Source organism: Bombus vosnesenskii, unplaced genomic scaffold, assembly GCF_011952255.1.
Source record: "Bombus vosnesenskii isolate JDL3184/JDL3185 unplaced genomic scaffold, Bvos_JDL3184-5_v1.1 scf7180000013262, whole genome shotgun sequence".
In the NCBI taxonomy this organism is placed as follows: Eukaryota; Metazoa; Arthropoda; class Insecta; order Hymenoptera; family Apidae; genus Bombus; species Bombus vosnesenskii.
In genome coordinates, this window is record NW_022882922.1 from 4,826,438 (window position 1) to 4,843,455 (window position 17,018).

At 46.4% G+C, this 17,018-nt stretch overlaps 1 protein-coding gene across 3 annotated transcripts in view; it reads left to right on the plus strand.

Annotated features, from left to right (window-relative positions):
* The window catches only part of LOC117236487, a 37,666-nt gene extending 21,410 nt beyond the window's left edge, over nt 1-16,256 (plus strand). Inside the window, exons 2-12 of one of the 3 annotated variants that reach the window (XM_033499532.1) lie at nt 7,692-7,779; nt 7,909-8,178; nt 11,263-11,529; nt 11,612-11,950; nt 12,036-12,152; nt 12,287-12,462; nt 12,552-12,840; nt 12,915-12,996; nt 13,075-13,219; nt 13,300-13,489; nt 13,602-16,256. In XM_033499532.1, coding sequence (XP_033355423.1) covers nt 7,692-7,779; nt 7,909-8,178; nt 11,263-11,529; nt 11,612-11,950; nt 12,036-12,152; nt 12,287-12,462; nt 12,552-12,840; nt 12,915-12,996; nt 13,075-13,219; nt 13,300-13,489; nt 13,602-13,753 — 2,115 coding nt within the window. In that variant the 3' untranslated portion in view covers nt 13,754-16,256. Of the gene's footprint in view, nt 1-7,691; nt 7,780-7,908; nt 8,179-10,915; nt 11,063-11,262; nt 11,530-11,611; nt 11,951-12,035; nt 12,153-12,286; nt 12,463-12,551; nt 12,841-12,914; nt 12,997-13,074; nt 13,220-13,299; nt 13,490-13,601 lie in introns of those variants that run through there. The other 2 variants (XM_033499614.1, XM_033499696.1) reach the window with 2 other exon arrangements.
* Nucleotides 16,257-17,018: the final 762 nt, after the last annotated feature.

A 17,018-nucleotide genomic window follows, 5' to 3' on the forward strand; every position in this document is an offset into this window, starting at 1 on the left:
CGAGTCCCGGTTCGGGCTCGGGGCTCGCAATCGGCGACGATCTACCATCGAGTAAAATATGTAAATGACGTAGACCCTGCCGGAAACGACGGGTGGGGCGAAATTAGCCGACGGAAACGATGGTATCGCGGTTTTTAATCCGCCATGCTCTATCCTCCGCGAATTCCCTTTCGCCTTCGAGCATACGTTTCCACGGAACGCGAGCAACGAACGAGCCCGCTAATCCGCGCTGCTTCGCGCCTCGCTCTTGGCCTCGTAATTACACCCCATATTTCGGACATCTCGAACGAATCGATTAATCGTACCAGGTGCCGATGAATTTGTGGGTCTCTTTCGAACGATCGATTCTAGACGCGAAAACTAAAACTTGGGCAAAAATATACGTCGAGGCTTCTCCGTCGTTCGAGTTTATAAGATATACGTGTCGGAGTCAGGTTGGCGCTTTGGGGCGTTCTATGAACCTTATATGGGGCATTACAATAGGATGTCCGAGATGATGGTGACAACGAATCCACGATTCGGTTCGATAACGAATCCACGGTCCACGGGATGACCAGTATCAGCGTGACTTACTCGGCAATTCGCTCAACGACTAACTAAAAACTCTGCCAATCCAGATGAACCTACCCTTATATACTTCTGTCTCCGCTTCTCGGGTCAATCCTTGTTTTTAAGGAGAGTCATAATAAAATCATTCCGTACCTCTGTCAGGTACGCGGCCCTCCCGTGGCCGTGGCTACGTCTGGTGACCCGTGACCCTTAAACCTGAACCCATCGTTGTAACGCCAGGTTGGAACATTGAAAGTTGTTTTCCTTATTTTTATTGCTTAAACATTAAAATCTTGACTATGGTGATGGGAGGTTTTTCCCAGCATTCGCGACGGAATGCCGACGGAATTCCATCTCCGACATACGTATAAGGATATCTAAGAGCGAAGCTCGAGTAACCTGCGAACGTGCGAGTATCTCGCGCCAGTGTTGCTGCGTTGTGCGAATAAATTATCGAAACGTACCGTGAAATGACCGAACGTACGATTGGAAAAAAGGGTCGATGTAAAATCGATGGACTCGAAGGACTCGTTAGCGAGAAGGCCATGGTGCGCGGTGATCGCTGTGCGAGAAAGACTACGCGGAAAGACCACGGACGACCATTAATCTAAAGAGCGGAGACGTTGCAAGGAGCATAAATCTGCATGTTGCAGTAGCTGTGCTCGCGCAGCATCTTCCCGCTATCCGTCCAGGACGCACGATCGCGATCTCGCGATCGTACGCTCCAAGAGTTTATCTCGATGCGCGAACTAGATTTATCCGGCTAATGTTGGCCCCGTCGTTTTACACCGCCGTTTTACATCGCCGTTTTACACCGACGTTTTACACCGCCGGTTTACCCCGTCGAATGGAGACCGCTGAAAATCGTTCGAATTACGTGGGAATACCTGGCGATGGAGAAACGATGCTCAAAAATCTTCGAAAATAATCCCGTGAGCAATTTTCTCGAGGCACGTCTCCGCACCGTTACCATCCGCGTAATTTGTCGGTAATAGACGGTAGATAACCGTCGATCGACACACTTTTGGCGGTGCGGCTACGGCTAGATGGGACGGGAAACAGATACAAAGTGCTTAGGATCAATTTCGAGTCAAAGACCTCGAGAAACAACTGCGTGGATTATTCTATACTCTGTTGGATCGTGTCGCATTGCGTCAGGTCATTTTATACTCTAGCTTTTCCAGTCTACGATCCCTACAAAAGGTATTCGTACACCATTGTATTTACTATTGTACCATTTACGTACTAATCAATTAGATCCAAGTATATTAAATTACGTATCGATCCTCGGTACTTTCGTACGATTATAAAATTTTGATACTGTAGCGGCACGCGAACTAGAGGACGATTCGAGTCACGTTGTGTCTTGCCTCGGAGTATTAACATCGTTAGGACATACATAGTGTAATAATAAGTAAACTTCTGGCAAAAACAATGTCGCCGCTACGTGTAAAACCGTCTAACAAAGACGAATGGAAATTTACTGGTAAGGTGACGAGTTTATCGATCCGAATCTCGTGCGATCTTTTTAGCGATTTATACACAGTCTTTAGCGTATTATTAATTGTTTATTAACTATTTTAAACACGCTTGACGGTTTTAACATCGAGTCACCTCGTCGTTTAAAACCAACGACCAACCATCCTCCACGATGCTGTGAAAATGAAACGTAGAATCGAATAAAAAGATGCTCTTCCTCTTCTCTTTTCCGCGATACGGTAGCACAGATTGTGAAAGTTAAATCGCAAATCGCGATGGTTTAACGGACGGAATAAAAATGTGTGCGACGATTCGCGTGTAAACGATTCGACGGACGTTCATTTTCGGTACCGTGAACGGAGAGGTGTGCCGGGTAATTGATTCTTCACGGAACCCAAAGATCCCATCGCGTAATGGCGCGGACGGATCGCCGCGAGTGCTCCGCATAATTCGCCGAGAACAGGCGATCGTGACTTTGTAATTAACCGCCGCCGAGAAGTAGCCGATTCTAATAAATGCCGTGATCCGCTCTCTTATCTCGTCTAATGATTAACAATTTACCGGAATCGCTGGATTTAATTAAAACGACATGGAACGCCGACCCCTGTTCCTGCGTCCCAGCGGCGGTCTCGCGAACGCGTCCTTAGGATGCGCGTCGTGGCGTAGAATGTCGCTCGATTCGACACAGTGCTCCGACTACAGTCTCGGTTACCAACGGCAAAACCGATTAACTCGGAGCTGGACAAGTCCGTTCGCGTAGCCTGCCTCGGGCAATTTTCTCATCCGTTACGAATATCGTCTGCGAAGCATTTTTCAAACGTTCTTCGCGAAGAACGCTGAGCGCTCTGCGAATAGCCGTGGCGCGTTGAGTCGCTCGATCGAGTCTTCACGCGGTGCTCGGTTCGCGTCGATGAAAAATTATCGCTATCGCCATCGAGGAGAAAAGATTTCGAGGCAACTGTCGGAAGAGCTGAAACGAACGATATCGACGACTGAAAATCCTCTTCTCCCAGCGAGCAAATGGATTTTCGAGAAATTAATTAGCGGATTGTTTTACGATCGCGCTAGGGAACGAATAACGCGCGGTCGGATTCTGAGATGCGCAGGCTACACGCTTAGGCAAGAACCTAATTGGAACTATCTACTCGCGAGAGTAATTGCTTACGGTAGCGGGAGAATGCGAAATTATTAAGCCCGCTTTAAAAGCACGATGACGCGTAGCAACTGGACGTTCTAAACGCAGAAACGAAAGGTAGAAAAATGCACATAAGCGCAATTACGTTGCTCATTACCGTTCGTCATTCTCGTTCGAAGCTTCGAAAAAATCGCTGGCGAAAGAACACGTGGCTGAGGATGCGCGTCGCTTATGCATGCAGACGTAATCGCCGCTCACCGTTCGTTCGTTTAACGAACGCCAGATAGATAACCGTTTAATTGCCCCTGCTCGAGTTCGCAGGCTTTTTCTGGGTCGAGGGAGGAAACGCGCGGTTGGCGACCTGTTTAGTATCGACGATTCGATCGGTTTCTGGGTTGGGAACGGCCGCTTATTGGCCTTCGAGGGCCACGGATCTCTAAAACTAGTTCGTTACCGGTGGACGAGTTAATAAGGGGGATAGATTCGCTCAGGGCGATCTCGTCGACGTCCCAAGGATACGACGGGGGAACGCCTCCGCGAGAGTCGAGTGCATTTGTTACGAGATCGTTGTGCCTAGTCACGAGGCTGGCCACGAGAAAGCCAAGACAAATGGAAATTCGTGCTCTCCCCGGGACGCCAAGGAGGAGGTCATGATTCACGAAGCGATTTCGAGCGAGAAGGAGAAGAAGGCTCGAAGGTAATCCTGGGGACCCATGCCTTTCATAAACAGGATAATTAACTGACCAGAGTTGCAGCCCGCAACGGTGTCCGAGTCCGGATATCAATTACGCCACTCCGAACTATCGCTGGGCCGATTCTACCGACCGTTTCTATACGAACGAATCCAGTGGTGAATCCGAGCTGCTAATATATTATTCCGGCCGATGCTATCCGTTTCGATCACTGGCCGATTCGTTACGATTTTTCTTAAATTTTTCACGCTTTCGTTAATCGACGAGTTGTTAATTATATAACGATAATAAACGATAATAACAGTTGCTTTTAACGAAACTGTTCGCAAACATTAGCGCGTTCTGTCTCCTTTATTCACCAGGCCGAAACAGTTTGTTTTATCGCTCGTGATCGATAAAAGACAAATTTTCCTACGAATTAACACGATGTTCGGACGTGGAAGAGCCAAAGAGTTTAAGTTTTTTGGCTACGTGGAATATTATAGGTCCGTACACTCGATCACCAATTCGTATACCAATAACGTGGAATTTACGTATTTTACCAATTAACCGCCACACTTGTCTTCTTTTCGTGTTTGCTGTTATTCCAGATAAAGTCGTACAATTTTAAGAGACGATATACTTGCACCTTGCTTGTTAATCTGTTCGACGTTTGACTTTCTTCAACGCAAAGACAGTACGTTCGCGTTTTGCATTTCGGTATTTCCCTTGCATTTTCCTAAATTGGCTCCGTGCAATGTACTTACATACACACCCTTCGCTCCGTAAATTTACGGAACGTCTGAGACGTAGAATTCTTATTGTTCTCTGTCGAGTAATCCGAAATTCGTAAAATCGATGAACAATGGTACGATTATCGTGTCGAAGCGATTTTGCTTGTCATGGAAACGTACCCACGATTACAGCCGAGAATATAACCGAGATAGCGTTTTGTAAGGACGATATCCTTCGTAAAAGCGGAGGGTTAAGAACGAGGGGTCCGGAAGCGACGTCGTTCGCGGAACGAAATACCGGAAGCCACTCTCTATGCTGGCAGGGCCTTGAAAAGCCGTGGAACATCTCGCGAGAACTCGTCGGCCAGGTTTCTCGCTCGTATCGCCGGTAGGGACCGGTTGTGACGTAAAGGTCAGGGATACGTGTGCACACGAAACGACTTTTCCTGCGGGTGGAACGCCAGTTAGGACAATGCGCTCGGAGAAGTTCGCACGTCTGCTTTCAGCCGTTTCTCTCGTCTGCACCTTTCGATCTTCCTTTCTTCCTTTAACGATAAAACATATAACTATAGGAGTTCGCAAAAGATCGGAGAAAATCTTCGAGAAGAATTTACACAAACTGAGAGAATAGCTGGAACACTGCGAAGAGCTTAAGGAGGATTAAGGACCTTTCTTAATCCCTTCAAATGAGAATAGGGTAGAAGCCAATCATCTCCATTATCTACGATTACTCGCTCGTATATCAGCAATTTGTGTTCCAATTGCCGAATTCTATCGATCAGAATTCGTTAAATCGGACAATAACTGAAATTTCGTTCGAATAAACGAACAAAGTTCCACTGTGCTCCGTTAGACCAGAGGAACCGTGTCTCTTCGATAGGAAATCGAAGTTACATGTCTCGGTGCGCTGTCACATGTGGAAGGAAATGTCCCGGTTGTTTGGTGGTGACGTGTTACGCGACGCGTGTGACGTTAGAGCACTTGGACTGTCCCGTACTCGAGATGAAAGTAACGCAGTGTCGAACGGTAACGCGATAAAGTACCGCGTTCCCCTCGATACCGACGTTCCTAGAAAACCCAGTGTTCTCAGATAACTCGGTAACCAGCCGCGCGCCGGAAGAAAACCGCGCTTCTTCTCTCGGTTTCTTTCGCGGCGACCGCAACGAGAACATTAATCTTCGTAACAGTGCATCAACCCGTCCGCCGAGAGAAACACGCGCATTCCTTGTCGTTAGCGGGTGCAACTTCGCAACGCTCGCAACTTTATCGCAAATGTCAGAAAGAAATTCGCGAATCTGCGAAATCAAATGCGTATCTTCGAGTCGTAGGCGCGTAATCGGCGTACTCTCGACGATTCTCGATAGCGATTCGCGACACGTTCGACGCGATTTCTACGTGCGATAATCGTTAATTCCGACAAACGACTGACGACGTCGTTTCGACCAATACGGATAGATAGATTCTGACGAGTATATGCAATTCGATCGTTCGTACGTCAGGACACGGGCGATTCGCCGGTACACGTATCCGCTGCAACCATAGTCTAAAACGTGTGTACAACGAGGAGATTGAAATCGATTGCACCGAAGCTCGAAACCCGTCGTCACGGGGCGGTCCGGGGGAGGAGACGAGAAAGAAACGAAGAAGAGGAGAAGGTGGGGATCCAGGCTGAACCTTTGACCTCGGTGCAAGACACGACAAAGCTCTCCTCCTCTGTTACACGGTCCTCGGCTATTGCAGGCTCGATGACCTCGAACCGAGGCTACGAAACACCGAAGCCTAGACTCCATCGTCCGAGGTCCTAACGCGCCGTTATCGCATTACGTTCGCGTTTCAGCTCGAGCAATCTCGCGTCATTTACGTGCTGCCGCAATTACCAGAGAGCACGTCGCACGACACTGAAACGTGTACACCGAATCCCTTGGATTTTAGCGAAGGCGAACCAACAACTGGCGTTTCAATCGCGCTTCGAACGAAGATAACCGACGGATGAACCGCGGGTGAACGAACCAGCTGCTCGCTCGAGGCAATAACCACGTTTCGAACGATCGTTCGAGGAGGAAACGAGTCGGTTGATTTTGGAAGGATCTAACCAACACGCGGGAAACGAAAATGAACGGCGATCGGCGTAATGACCGGTCTCGAAGCAGGATTTACGTGCTCTCGAAGCAGGATTCCGGAGATCGACAGAGAAGAAGAACCTAGAACAAACCTGCGAAATGGCGAGCCTTACACGGCAGCCTACCGTAAGTATCGCTGGATCGCTCAATCGACCGGCAGGAAAAACGAGGATCGAGTGGAAGGGGGAGGCGAACGATCGCGGACGCGCTATCCTCGCTCGAAGACGAAGAAAGAGAAATAGAGGGAAATAGAAGAGGAAGGGAAGAGAAAGAAGCTGGATAGATACAGGAGAGAAGAAATAGGGAGAGGTGGAAAGGGAGCAAAAACCGAGGGAAAGAAGAAATCCAGGAAGCAGTCAGTTGTTGAAACACGAGCAAAAGGTACACGGGAAGCCGGTGACTTGCGTGCTTCCCGGCCAGCTTGCACGGGCGAATTACTCGACCGACGCCGGCAATCTCGAACGACTTCCTCGAGCTGAGATCGTCTCTTAACACTTTTACGAACGGACTGGCTCGACGAGCGGCTATCGACTTCCAACGATTTATTCTTCGCTCGATTGATTTACGAACACTGTGCGCCTGCCGTGGAAAACGAGTTATCGGGAACCTCTCACCTCTCGCCTTTTACCTCTTATCTCTTATCTCTCGTCCCTCTAGCGTATGCCATCGACGTTCTGCCAATGCAAAAGGATAGAAAAGAAAGAGATCGCGTGGCAAACCGACCGCGTTACGCGCTACGGCGGTAAACGAATTTCAAATTCACGCCATCGATTAGATGCTCGTTTGACTCGTCTTGGAACGAGCGGAACTTCGCTTGGTGAACTATTTTAAACGCGCAAACGTTTCATTACTCTGTCTGTCCCTGTTACGGGCGCGCAACATTCATTAAACGACTCGCATAGGAGCGGAGGCACCTTGGGAACGAAGGACGATCACCAGAGAATCGAGCCGAGCGCGAGGGGGTAATTGCGCTTCTAACCGATATCCATTGCTTCTGTTGCAGATGGGCTCGTCCGCGATCGGTACGATGGCGACTGTGGTCGCTGGCGTCACGCTGCTGGCTTTCGCCACCGTCGCTCACGCTGCTCTAGGTAAGTACCTGTACCTCTGTTAGTCCCTCGAAAGTACCGAACCAGATGCTCGAGAACCACTTGTAAACAAGTAATTCCAGTTACGCCGTTCCTTGCAACGTTTTCAAAGGAGTCGCGTTCACGTTTCAGCTAGGACAGCGTTCGAGAAGCTGACAGACTACGATTACCGCGGAACGACGTACTACAGCGTGAGGAACCTGTCTTTGTACGAGTGTCAGGGCTGGTGCCGCGAGGAGTCCGAGTGTCAGGCGGCGGCGTTCTCGTTCGTCGTAAATCCTTTGGCGCCGATGCAGGACACCCTGTGCCAGCTGCAGAACGAGACAGCGGCGACGAATCCCGCGGCACAACCGCAGAGAGCTGCGAACATGTACTACATGACGAAGCTTCAGATCAGATCAGGTGAGCGGACTCGACCGACAACACGCTTCGAAACTTCGCAACGCGAGATCGATCGAACACGGCCGAGAGAACGCCTGCTAAATGCTATTAGGGGCATTTTTTTCGACCAGAGAGTCCACGATGCTCGTGCACCTGTCTAGAAGATTCGACCTTGAGCGGCTGATACACTCGGGAATAATCGAGCCACCAGCACGTCTCCTTTAACGAACGTTAATACGTCGATACCTTCGGCCGTAACCTTCTACCTCGCACCAGACGGTAAACTCTTTCGAGAGGTCGGTGAGAGAATAAAAAGAAACTAACAGGGCTACAGATGGAAGTAAAATCCCGCAATATGAGCGGCACTGCCGGAAAGGAAACAGGCAAAGAGAGGCACCGGGTACGATAATCCGGGTTTAGACGCTAGTGGCAAAGTCGTCTGGGGGCAGGTAGATGCGCAAATAAGCACGGATACCGGTAGCCGTTAGATCGCGTTGCACGGTAACCTAACACAATATCGTGGAGACAACGATGCCAGATCCTTTCTTTCCTAGATTCCACCTTTTCTCAAACCTCCATCTTTTTAGGTTTTGAAAATAAACAAAAAAATAAAGGATAAAGACGAACGAAAGATCGAAATTGACAAAAATACAACGAGAAAAACGCGAAACTGAATTTTAGTGAAACGTTCCTAACGTTTAAACGTACAGTACGCTCGTCCCTTGTTCGTCGTACTCGAGAAACGAGCGTGGAGGAGCCGTCAAACCCCTAGACCCTAATGCAAAAGCCGTATTCTGCGTGGGTATAGGCGGTCAAATTTTCACCAAGGAAAGGTACGATTTTACAGAAAGGGCAGGTCGAGTAGCAGTAAACCACCTAAAAGATTTATCGGTACCTTTCGGGTAGTACGGAAAATATCTTAAGTACGATCGCCGTTGTAAATATGTTCCTGCAGCCACTTCCAAAGTGTCGAAAAGATCCCAGGGGTGTCTAAGAAACCTCTAATATTAGTTTAACGAGCCTGCTGGTACCTCCGATAACGCCAACTATCTTGACACGATCGTAAAATTCACAGCGACGAGTCCCCGGATACTCTCAGCGATACCTTCCAGGTTTGGGTCTGGGTCACGCTCCGAAGGACAACGCACGTAAAATCGTTCGTTTTCTCGAAACGCGCCAACACTTTTCAAGCACATTGACGATCCTGTCGACTGGATAGAAAATAGGTCATTATACAACGAATAGTCTGCGAACGTTGATGCGTATTGATATTTTAGAGAATTTATAACTAGAGAAACTGAACGTAAATAGAGATCTGTTTCGTCTGCTGAATATTTTCCTCGCGTCTATAAAAAAAGAAGCGATCGCGGAGCGAAGAAAATTTAGTAGCGACTTTTAGTATCGAAACGACACGTTTTTCAGCTGGTAACTTCCGTTCGAAATCCTTCCTCTCTTAAAATAACCGAGAACAGACGAAACAGACCTCCGTCATCGAGGTCTCGACACGTTAAGAATTTGCATGGGCGCGGTCGATCGGCCTCTCGACGACAGAAACTCGAGCGTAAGCACTTGGCTCGTGCAAAATTTTACGCAACGAGCCCCGTTCCGTTCCCGTGTCCCAAAGTTTAATTCGAGAAAATAAAACAACCCGCAACGGCGATTAATTTTAGCGAATTCGCGTGAGTCACAGATAACAGAGTTCAACGTCGGTTCGCTCTGTATACAAAATATATTCGGCGAATAAAAATTACCGCCCGTTTCCTCTGTCGTCGTACGCGCGTTTCAGTCGTCTGAAAATAGCGAGCGACTGAAAACAAGCGGCCGGCGTATTTTTAAACATTCCAACTGTAATATTCGTGGCGCGATTGCAATTACACTCGTGTTTAATTCTCTCCACTCTTGGCAAACCTTTATCGACGAATGATCGGATTACGTAGTCGCAAAGAAACCAAAAATGAACGAATAAATAAATCGGAAGATGTAAAAAGTTTAAAAAAAAAAAAAAAAAAAATAGAACAATTATATTCCATAGGACGTCATTGTCGAAGAAACGAGGCTAATATATCGGCTGGTATATTTCGATGATCGTCGTTCGATCGTACGAAACGAGGAATTCGCTCGACCGTGGTGAATCATCGGTGTCGTCGTGACGCGTCGATTCGTTGGCATCGGTCCCCGGTGTTCGTCGACATTAGCGCCGGTTTCGAGGGCGGAACAAAAGAAATTGGAACGGTCGGCCGGTCCTCGACGAAGTGTATTCTCGTTTCTCGGCTGAAAGTCGCGCGGTCGTGCGTCACGAAGCGGCGGATCGTTCCATCTGCCAAGTCACATGTTCTCCACTCGTGATTTCGGCATCGAGGCAACGCGCGCGCGCGCTTCAACTCGTGCCCGTCTCGCGGCCGTCACGCTCGCGTGATCGGCCAACCGAGAAATTCGCCACACTTCCTCGGACTGGCCGGATATAGTATAACTGTTCCTCGATCGACGATCCGTGCCCCGAGCGTACGCCTCGCATTCTTTTCGTTTTTCACGCAGCCGTGCTTCCCTCTCGACGAATACGAATTACCATATTTCACGGACGTTGTCCTGTCCTACACGCAACTCCGTATCTGCTTTGGAGTTAAAAATAAGAACAACCTTGAAGTGGCCTTGACTTTCAAGAAATAGTTCGAAAGAGGAATCTCGAGTAATTCGTAGAAATATTATTTACACTGCGCTGCACATTACGTGCACATACGTAGACGCATTGCCGATAGGATTCTTGAAGTTTGAAATGTCGCAATGTCGAGGATGCCAACGTCGATCGTTTCTCGCTTAGCTACAGGTGTCGATATATGAGGCTCGTGTGGCATATTCGAGCGTTACGTAAGGAAGAACTCCCAGCAGCCTGCATGTGCTTCATCAGGTGTGCAAACGTCGCGTCTGCGGTCAGGCGTACGCACGTGCTCTGCCTCTCTATAAACAAAAACATTTCGCTCGTTATAAAATTATACAACGACGATATACGGCACGAGACACTGTTCCTCTCGGGTCTCTTTTTAATTTCCTCTACTTGAAATTGGAACGTTCTTAACGTTTCTTCGCTTTCTCGTCCAACTTTTTCAGAGAACGTCTGTCTGCGACCATGGTCCTTCGAACGTGTTCCAAACAAGATGATTCGTGGCCTGGACAATGCTTTGATCTATACATCGACGAAAGAGGCTTGTCTCGCGGCTTGTCTCAACGAACATCGATTCACCTGCCGCTCCGTCGAATACAACTACGTAACTTTACAATGTCATTTGAGCGATTCCGATCGAAGAACGACCGGCCAGTATGTGCAATTTGTAGACGCCCAGGGCGTGGATTATTTCGAGAATCTATGCTTGAAAGGTACGACGCAACAGACGTTCGTATATCAAAATATGTCGTACGAATCGACGAGAAAAGTTACTCGAGGTATCGCAATTTTCAGGGAAAGAAGCGTGCAAGTCGCAGAGGAACTTTCAGATGCCACGAATCGGAGTGGCCGACGATAAGGTCGCGCAATACGCGGGATTACATTATTACACGGACAAAGAGCTGCAGGTTCAGAGCGAATCCGCGTGTAGGTTGGCTTGCGAAATTGAGAACGAGTTCCTCTGTAGATCGTTCCTCTATCGCGGTGCTCCTCAAGGATCGGCATACAATTGTCAGTTATTCCATTTGGATCACTGGACTCTTCCTGATGGACCTTCCACGTACCTCAATGCGGAACGACCTCTGATCGATAACGGAGAAAGAGTTGGAACTTATTTCGAGAATTATTGCGAAAGTAAGAGAGAAATTTCAAATTTCCGTTATATTTCTTCCATCGTACGATCGAGCCCGTCGTTCGATATATTTAAATTGATCCACAGAGGGTACAGGACCATTAGCGGATCCGCCAGTCGTTTTCGAGACCACGGAAGACCCCACTATCAATAACCTCACGAGAAACGACATAAACTGCGATAAAACTGGTACCTGTTACGACGGTATGTACATATTAAACAGACATTAGCTAAGGAAGGAATATGCTATTAATCGATTGAAAAATGACAAACTATTCCTCGGAGCTATCCCCGTTATCGTGAACCTGAAAATAACGGATCGTAAAATATTATTGCAGTATCGGTGGACTGTAAAGACACGCGAATTGCCGTCCAAGTTCGTACGAACAAGCCGTTTAATGGTCGGATTTACGCTCTCGGCCGTTCGGAGACCTGCAACATTGATGTGATTAATAGCGATCTCTTCAGGCTCGACCTGACCATGAGTGGGCAGGACTGTAACACCCAGAGCGTGGTAAGTGATTGGTATTACCCGTTCACACTCTGGCCATGTATCCGCTCGAGTCGTTAAATCCTGTTCAAACTCTCTGTTCACTATGGCAGCGTGACGGTTTTCAGACTGGCATCTACTCGAATACGGTCGTCCTCCAGCATCATTCCGTGGTGATGACCAAGGCGGACAAAATTTACAAAGTGAAGTGCACTTACGACATGTCCTCCAAAAATATCACATTCGGGATGATGCCTATCAGGGACCCGGAAATGATAAGTATCACCAGCGCGCCGGAAGCCCCTCCACCAAGGATCCGCATTCTGGACAGCAGGTCCAGGGAAGTCGAGACTGTTCGTATCGGAGACAAGCTAACATTCAGAATCGAAATCCCGGAAGATAGTGAGTTTTTATCGTCGTTACGTCGAGATACTTTAATGTTTCTGATCGTGACCTTCGTTTTTTTCGATCCATAGCTCCCTATGGAATTTTCGCAAGAAGTTGCGTCGCCATGGCCAAAGACTCAAAAAGTACCTTCCAGATCATCGATGACGAAGGGTTGGTGATCTTTCTATGCAGAAAATATCGTCGCAACAATTAATAAGTTACTTGAACGAGTAATTATTTGATTTTCAGATGTCCAGTAGATCCATCCATCTTTCCAAGCTTCACGCCCGACGGAAACGCACTTCAATCTGTCTACGAGGCATTTAGATTCACCGAGTCTTACGGTGTGATCTTCCAGTGCAACGTCAAGTACTGTTTGGGACCGTGCGAACCGGTGATTGAACGAACATCGAACATAATTTATATATCTACATATTTCGTCGACAGCTGACGAAGATGTTTAATTGATTATAGGCTGTCTGCGAATGGGGACGAGAGTCGGTGGAATCGTGGGGCAAGAGGCGTCGAAGAAGCATCGCGAATGCCACTGAGGAAAAAGCAGAGGACATGACGTTGTCTCAGGAAATCCTTGTTCTCGATTTTGGCGACGAGAAACAGTCAGACTTCTTGAAAAGTGACGCCAGTATAGACTTCAACGAAGCCGGTAATCGTACGACAGACGATTTCAGTTGTCTTGAAGTTTTCGTTTTTCTTTGCAATTATTCCGATATATTATAAAGGATATTTTCTAAAAAATATTTATTTTCATCTTCCAGATAAAACGGTAACCATAATAGAACCCTGTCCAACGAAGACTTCGGTACTTATTCTAGGAGTGACGTGCGCCCTGTTGGTACTTATTTACGTTTCCACGATCTTTTGCTACTACATGAAGAAATGGCTGTCACCTCGCAAGATGATGCCCTGAAAAATTCCCATCTAGGCTGGGGATCCACCGAGTTGCTCAGGTGGTGACGAAAGAAGCGACAAGGAAAACTCCAGATAAAGTGCAAACTCACCTCGCGTAACGCGTCGTACGTGTTACATGATAGCATGCGGTGAACCCGATGGACACGTGTTCGCGTAGACGCATGGAAAATTTGCAGTTTCGCGCTGTCATTCTCGATATTACTCACGGTTCGCGCCTCTCTCACAAAGCTAGCAGCCGTACGGTAAAAACATTCGTGTTTCCATACGGGCTACGCGAACATATTTTTCATTCAGACGGCGCGGTTTCGGGTTTGTCGCGATGCTTCGTTACTGTCGAGGACTTATCATTTATACATTAGGCGAAAACACGATATTCGAACGTTGCGTTTAACTCGTGAAGCAATTTAATTAATCGCAGTACAGATGCCCCTTACCCTCGAAGCTTCCAAGCATAATTCACGATGAATGTAACGTTAGAAAGGCGAGGCAAAATTAAACAGAAGAGGAAAAACAAGGAGTATCTCTAAAAAAAGAAAGCTAAATCGAAGATCTATTGTTCGCCGTTAAATCGAGGACTTGCACATGGCGGAAGTCACAGGTCGGTTATGCAACGCTCTGAAGAAAATCATTTCATTGACGATGTTAAAGCACACTCATTATAGAACACTTTAAATATAATTTCACACGGACACGCGACATTAAACGATGTGGCGTGTGACGAGAATCACGAGGCTCGCCGCTTGTGCAACGCCTCGAAAGGGGGATTAGTTTTACATACAGCTGAGGATCGATGTCGTATACAAACGACAGAGGTAGACACGTTGGTTTCAGAATATCTTACGGGGCAAGCTCTACACTTACGCATTTTACGTCTGACATTCCACTCATTACATATACATAATATTTATCATACATATCGGATCTTTTAGATCGCATGGGTCGAAGATCGCAGGGATCTTGCGTGCAATATTTCGTAGGGAGTCGCGGAACATCCATTTTCTCGACAACGATGAAACCATGGGAGATAAAGGAATCACGCCTCGCGTGGACGTCCCTCTGACGTCGTGTTCCTCGTATCGAGAAAAGAAATGATACATTTGATCGAGGATCGTCGATTGGACGAAAATTGTTCCCCGATCCGCGATTACTACGTTCTTTTCGCTAAGAACAACCAGGGACACCCTGACGACAAACGTTGTAATAAGTACACTTTATTTAAGGACATCTTAGACACAGCTAACTGTCTTATCTCTTAAGGGCTACTTCTGATCGGGTTGCAAGGGAAATAAGATGTAACGAGCGACAATTCTTTCCCCCTTCGTTGCTCGGTACAATCTCTGTGAACTTTTCAGGTTGTTGCCGAACGAGATAGGTTTCTCGTCGATCATATATCGTTCGGCACAGCCCTAGCCACGTTTTATATCCCACGGAAATCTACTTATAACCCGTATCAAGACTAGCGATATTTAAAGGTTCACGCTTCACTAACGTTTCTAACGATACAACTAGCGTTTAAGGTAGAAAATAAACGAAGCATGTAAGCATAGGTAGAAGCAAGAACAAAAGAACGAACGAGAAAGAGCATTTTTTCATCACGATTAATAGGTACGCCGTTGAAGTCATGCTGGCGCCTTTATCGACCGCACAGAACTGTCTTCCCTGTTTTTATGTAATCAACTATCAGGATCATTGAAAAATTACAGTTACCGTGGCAGTACAAAAAGACGAACGGTAAATTCAACGTCCCCGGTAATTGGAAGATTAATGCACTAGAAGTCTAGCATGAACTCCGATCACGAAATTGAAGTTGATGAAAGTGTCGATCGCTCGAAACAAACTGCGAGAAAAACCGAGCTTTCGGGATTATTAGGTGCAGATAATTTGATCCTCGATATCGAATCACAGATATTCCAATGCCGAATCACGCTAAATTTCCATTCCATCTTATAACTATAGGTCGTCGAAACAAACGACACCATCGCTCCAAAATGACAGATACGAGTGAATCGTTTTAATGAAAATTTCGTGTAGGATCGATGTTGAAACATATTTTTAATAAAGCCCGAATGATCCATATCTTACGTAATTCACACGCATGAGGAGTTATATGTCAATCATAAAGTGCATGGAATATTAGCAACATTGATCATACTTCTGTATAAATTGCATCAAATATTCTCGAAGCATTGCTTCAGAGGATCGAAAAGGAAGAGGGAAGGGACAATACACTTGCAACAAGTGCAAGCAAGCATCCACAAACTTTCTCCGTATGTCATTCTTAATTGTTCCTGACTTCGTTTATCGGCGTGATGATTAAAGTGGATTTTAAAAAGGGTCGAATCTCAAGGGTAGAAATGGAAAAATACAAATGTATATATTATTGGATCGTAATAGGTATTGAGATGAAGAAGACATACATACACGCATCAATATCACATGTATTTGTACTCTATTTATGTACGCGAATGTTCTAATAATTAAACGAAGATCAATTTCCAAAACACCCTGTTCCTCTTTCTTTCTGTTCGACGGTTAATCATTCGTGGTTACGTTACGCGAATTGCCGTTAGATTGCAAATAATCTGATAAATTAGTGATAAAATTTCACAGATCTCCGTTGCAATATGCATTCGAAATCGCTATCGGCAATCGTACCACAAGATTCCTCAACAACCAGACGTGTAAACAAATTAAAACAATTGGTCGACGGCCAACGATCGGTTCGAACTTGTGATTAATCGAGCTGTGTAGAAGCACGTACTAAAGATGCACGTGTGTGAGTTTATTATTGCGACGAGTAATAATATGAATCACTTGATACGGTTGCTGTCGATGAATAGTCAGTTGACTCTAGATAAAAATAATTACGGAATTTTTGTCTAAAAATAGACTGCAATTGCATCCATCGAAAACATATTTTTAAATCTTCTCTGTAACGTCAACGTAAATCGATCGATCGAATTTTTAAAATTCGCGTCGAATGAATTAAATGAAAAACATATTTATCCTTCGTCGAGAACAAATTGTAATCGACGTGTAAATTTCAACGTATCCGGTGTATTGTAGACGTTCCGCAGAACTGCATATCGATGACGAGTCATGTTTTAATGAGGTTTCAAAGGCTAGCATTAATCGATAACAAATTTAACGAGCTTAACTGCTCTCGACCCTCGAAGACAGCGGTTATCTAAACGATAGATATTTTCAGCTGCTCGTTAAAAGAGATTTTGCAATACCAATGAAACGACTGAATCATTTGAACG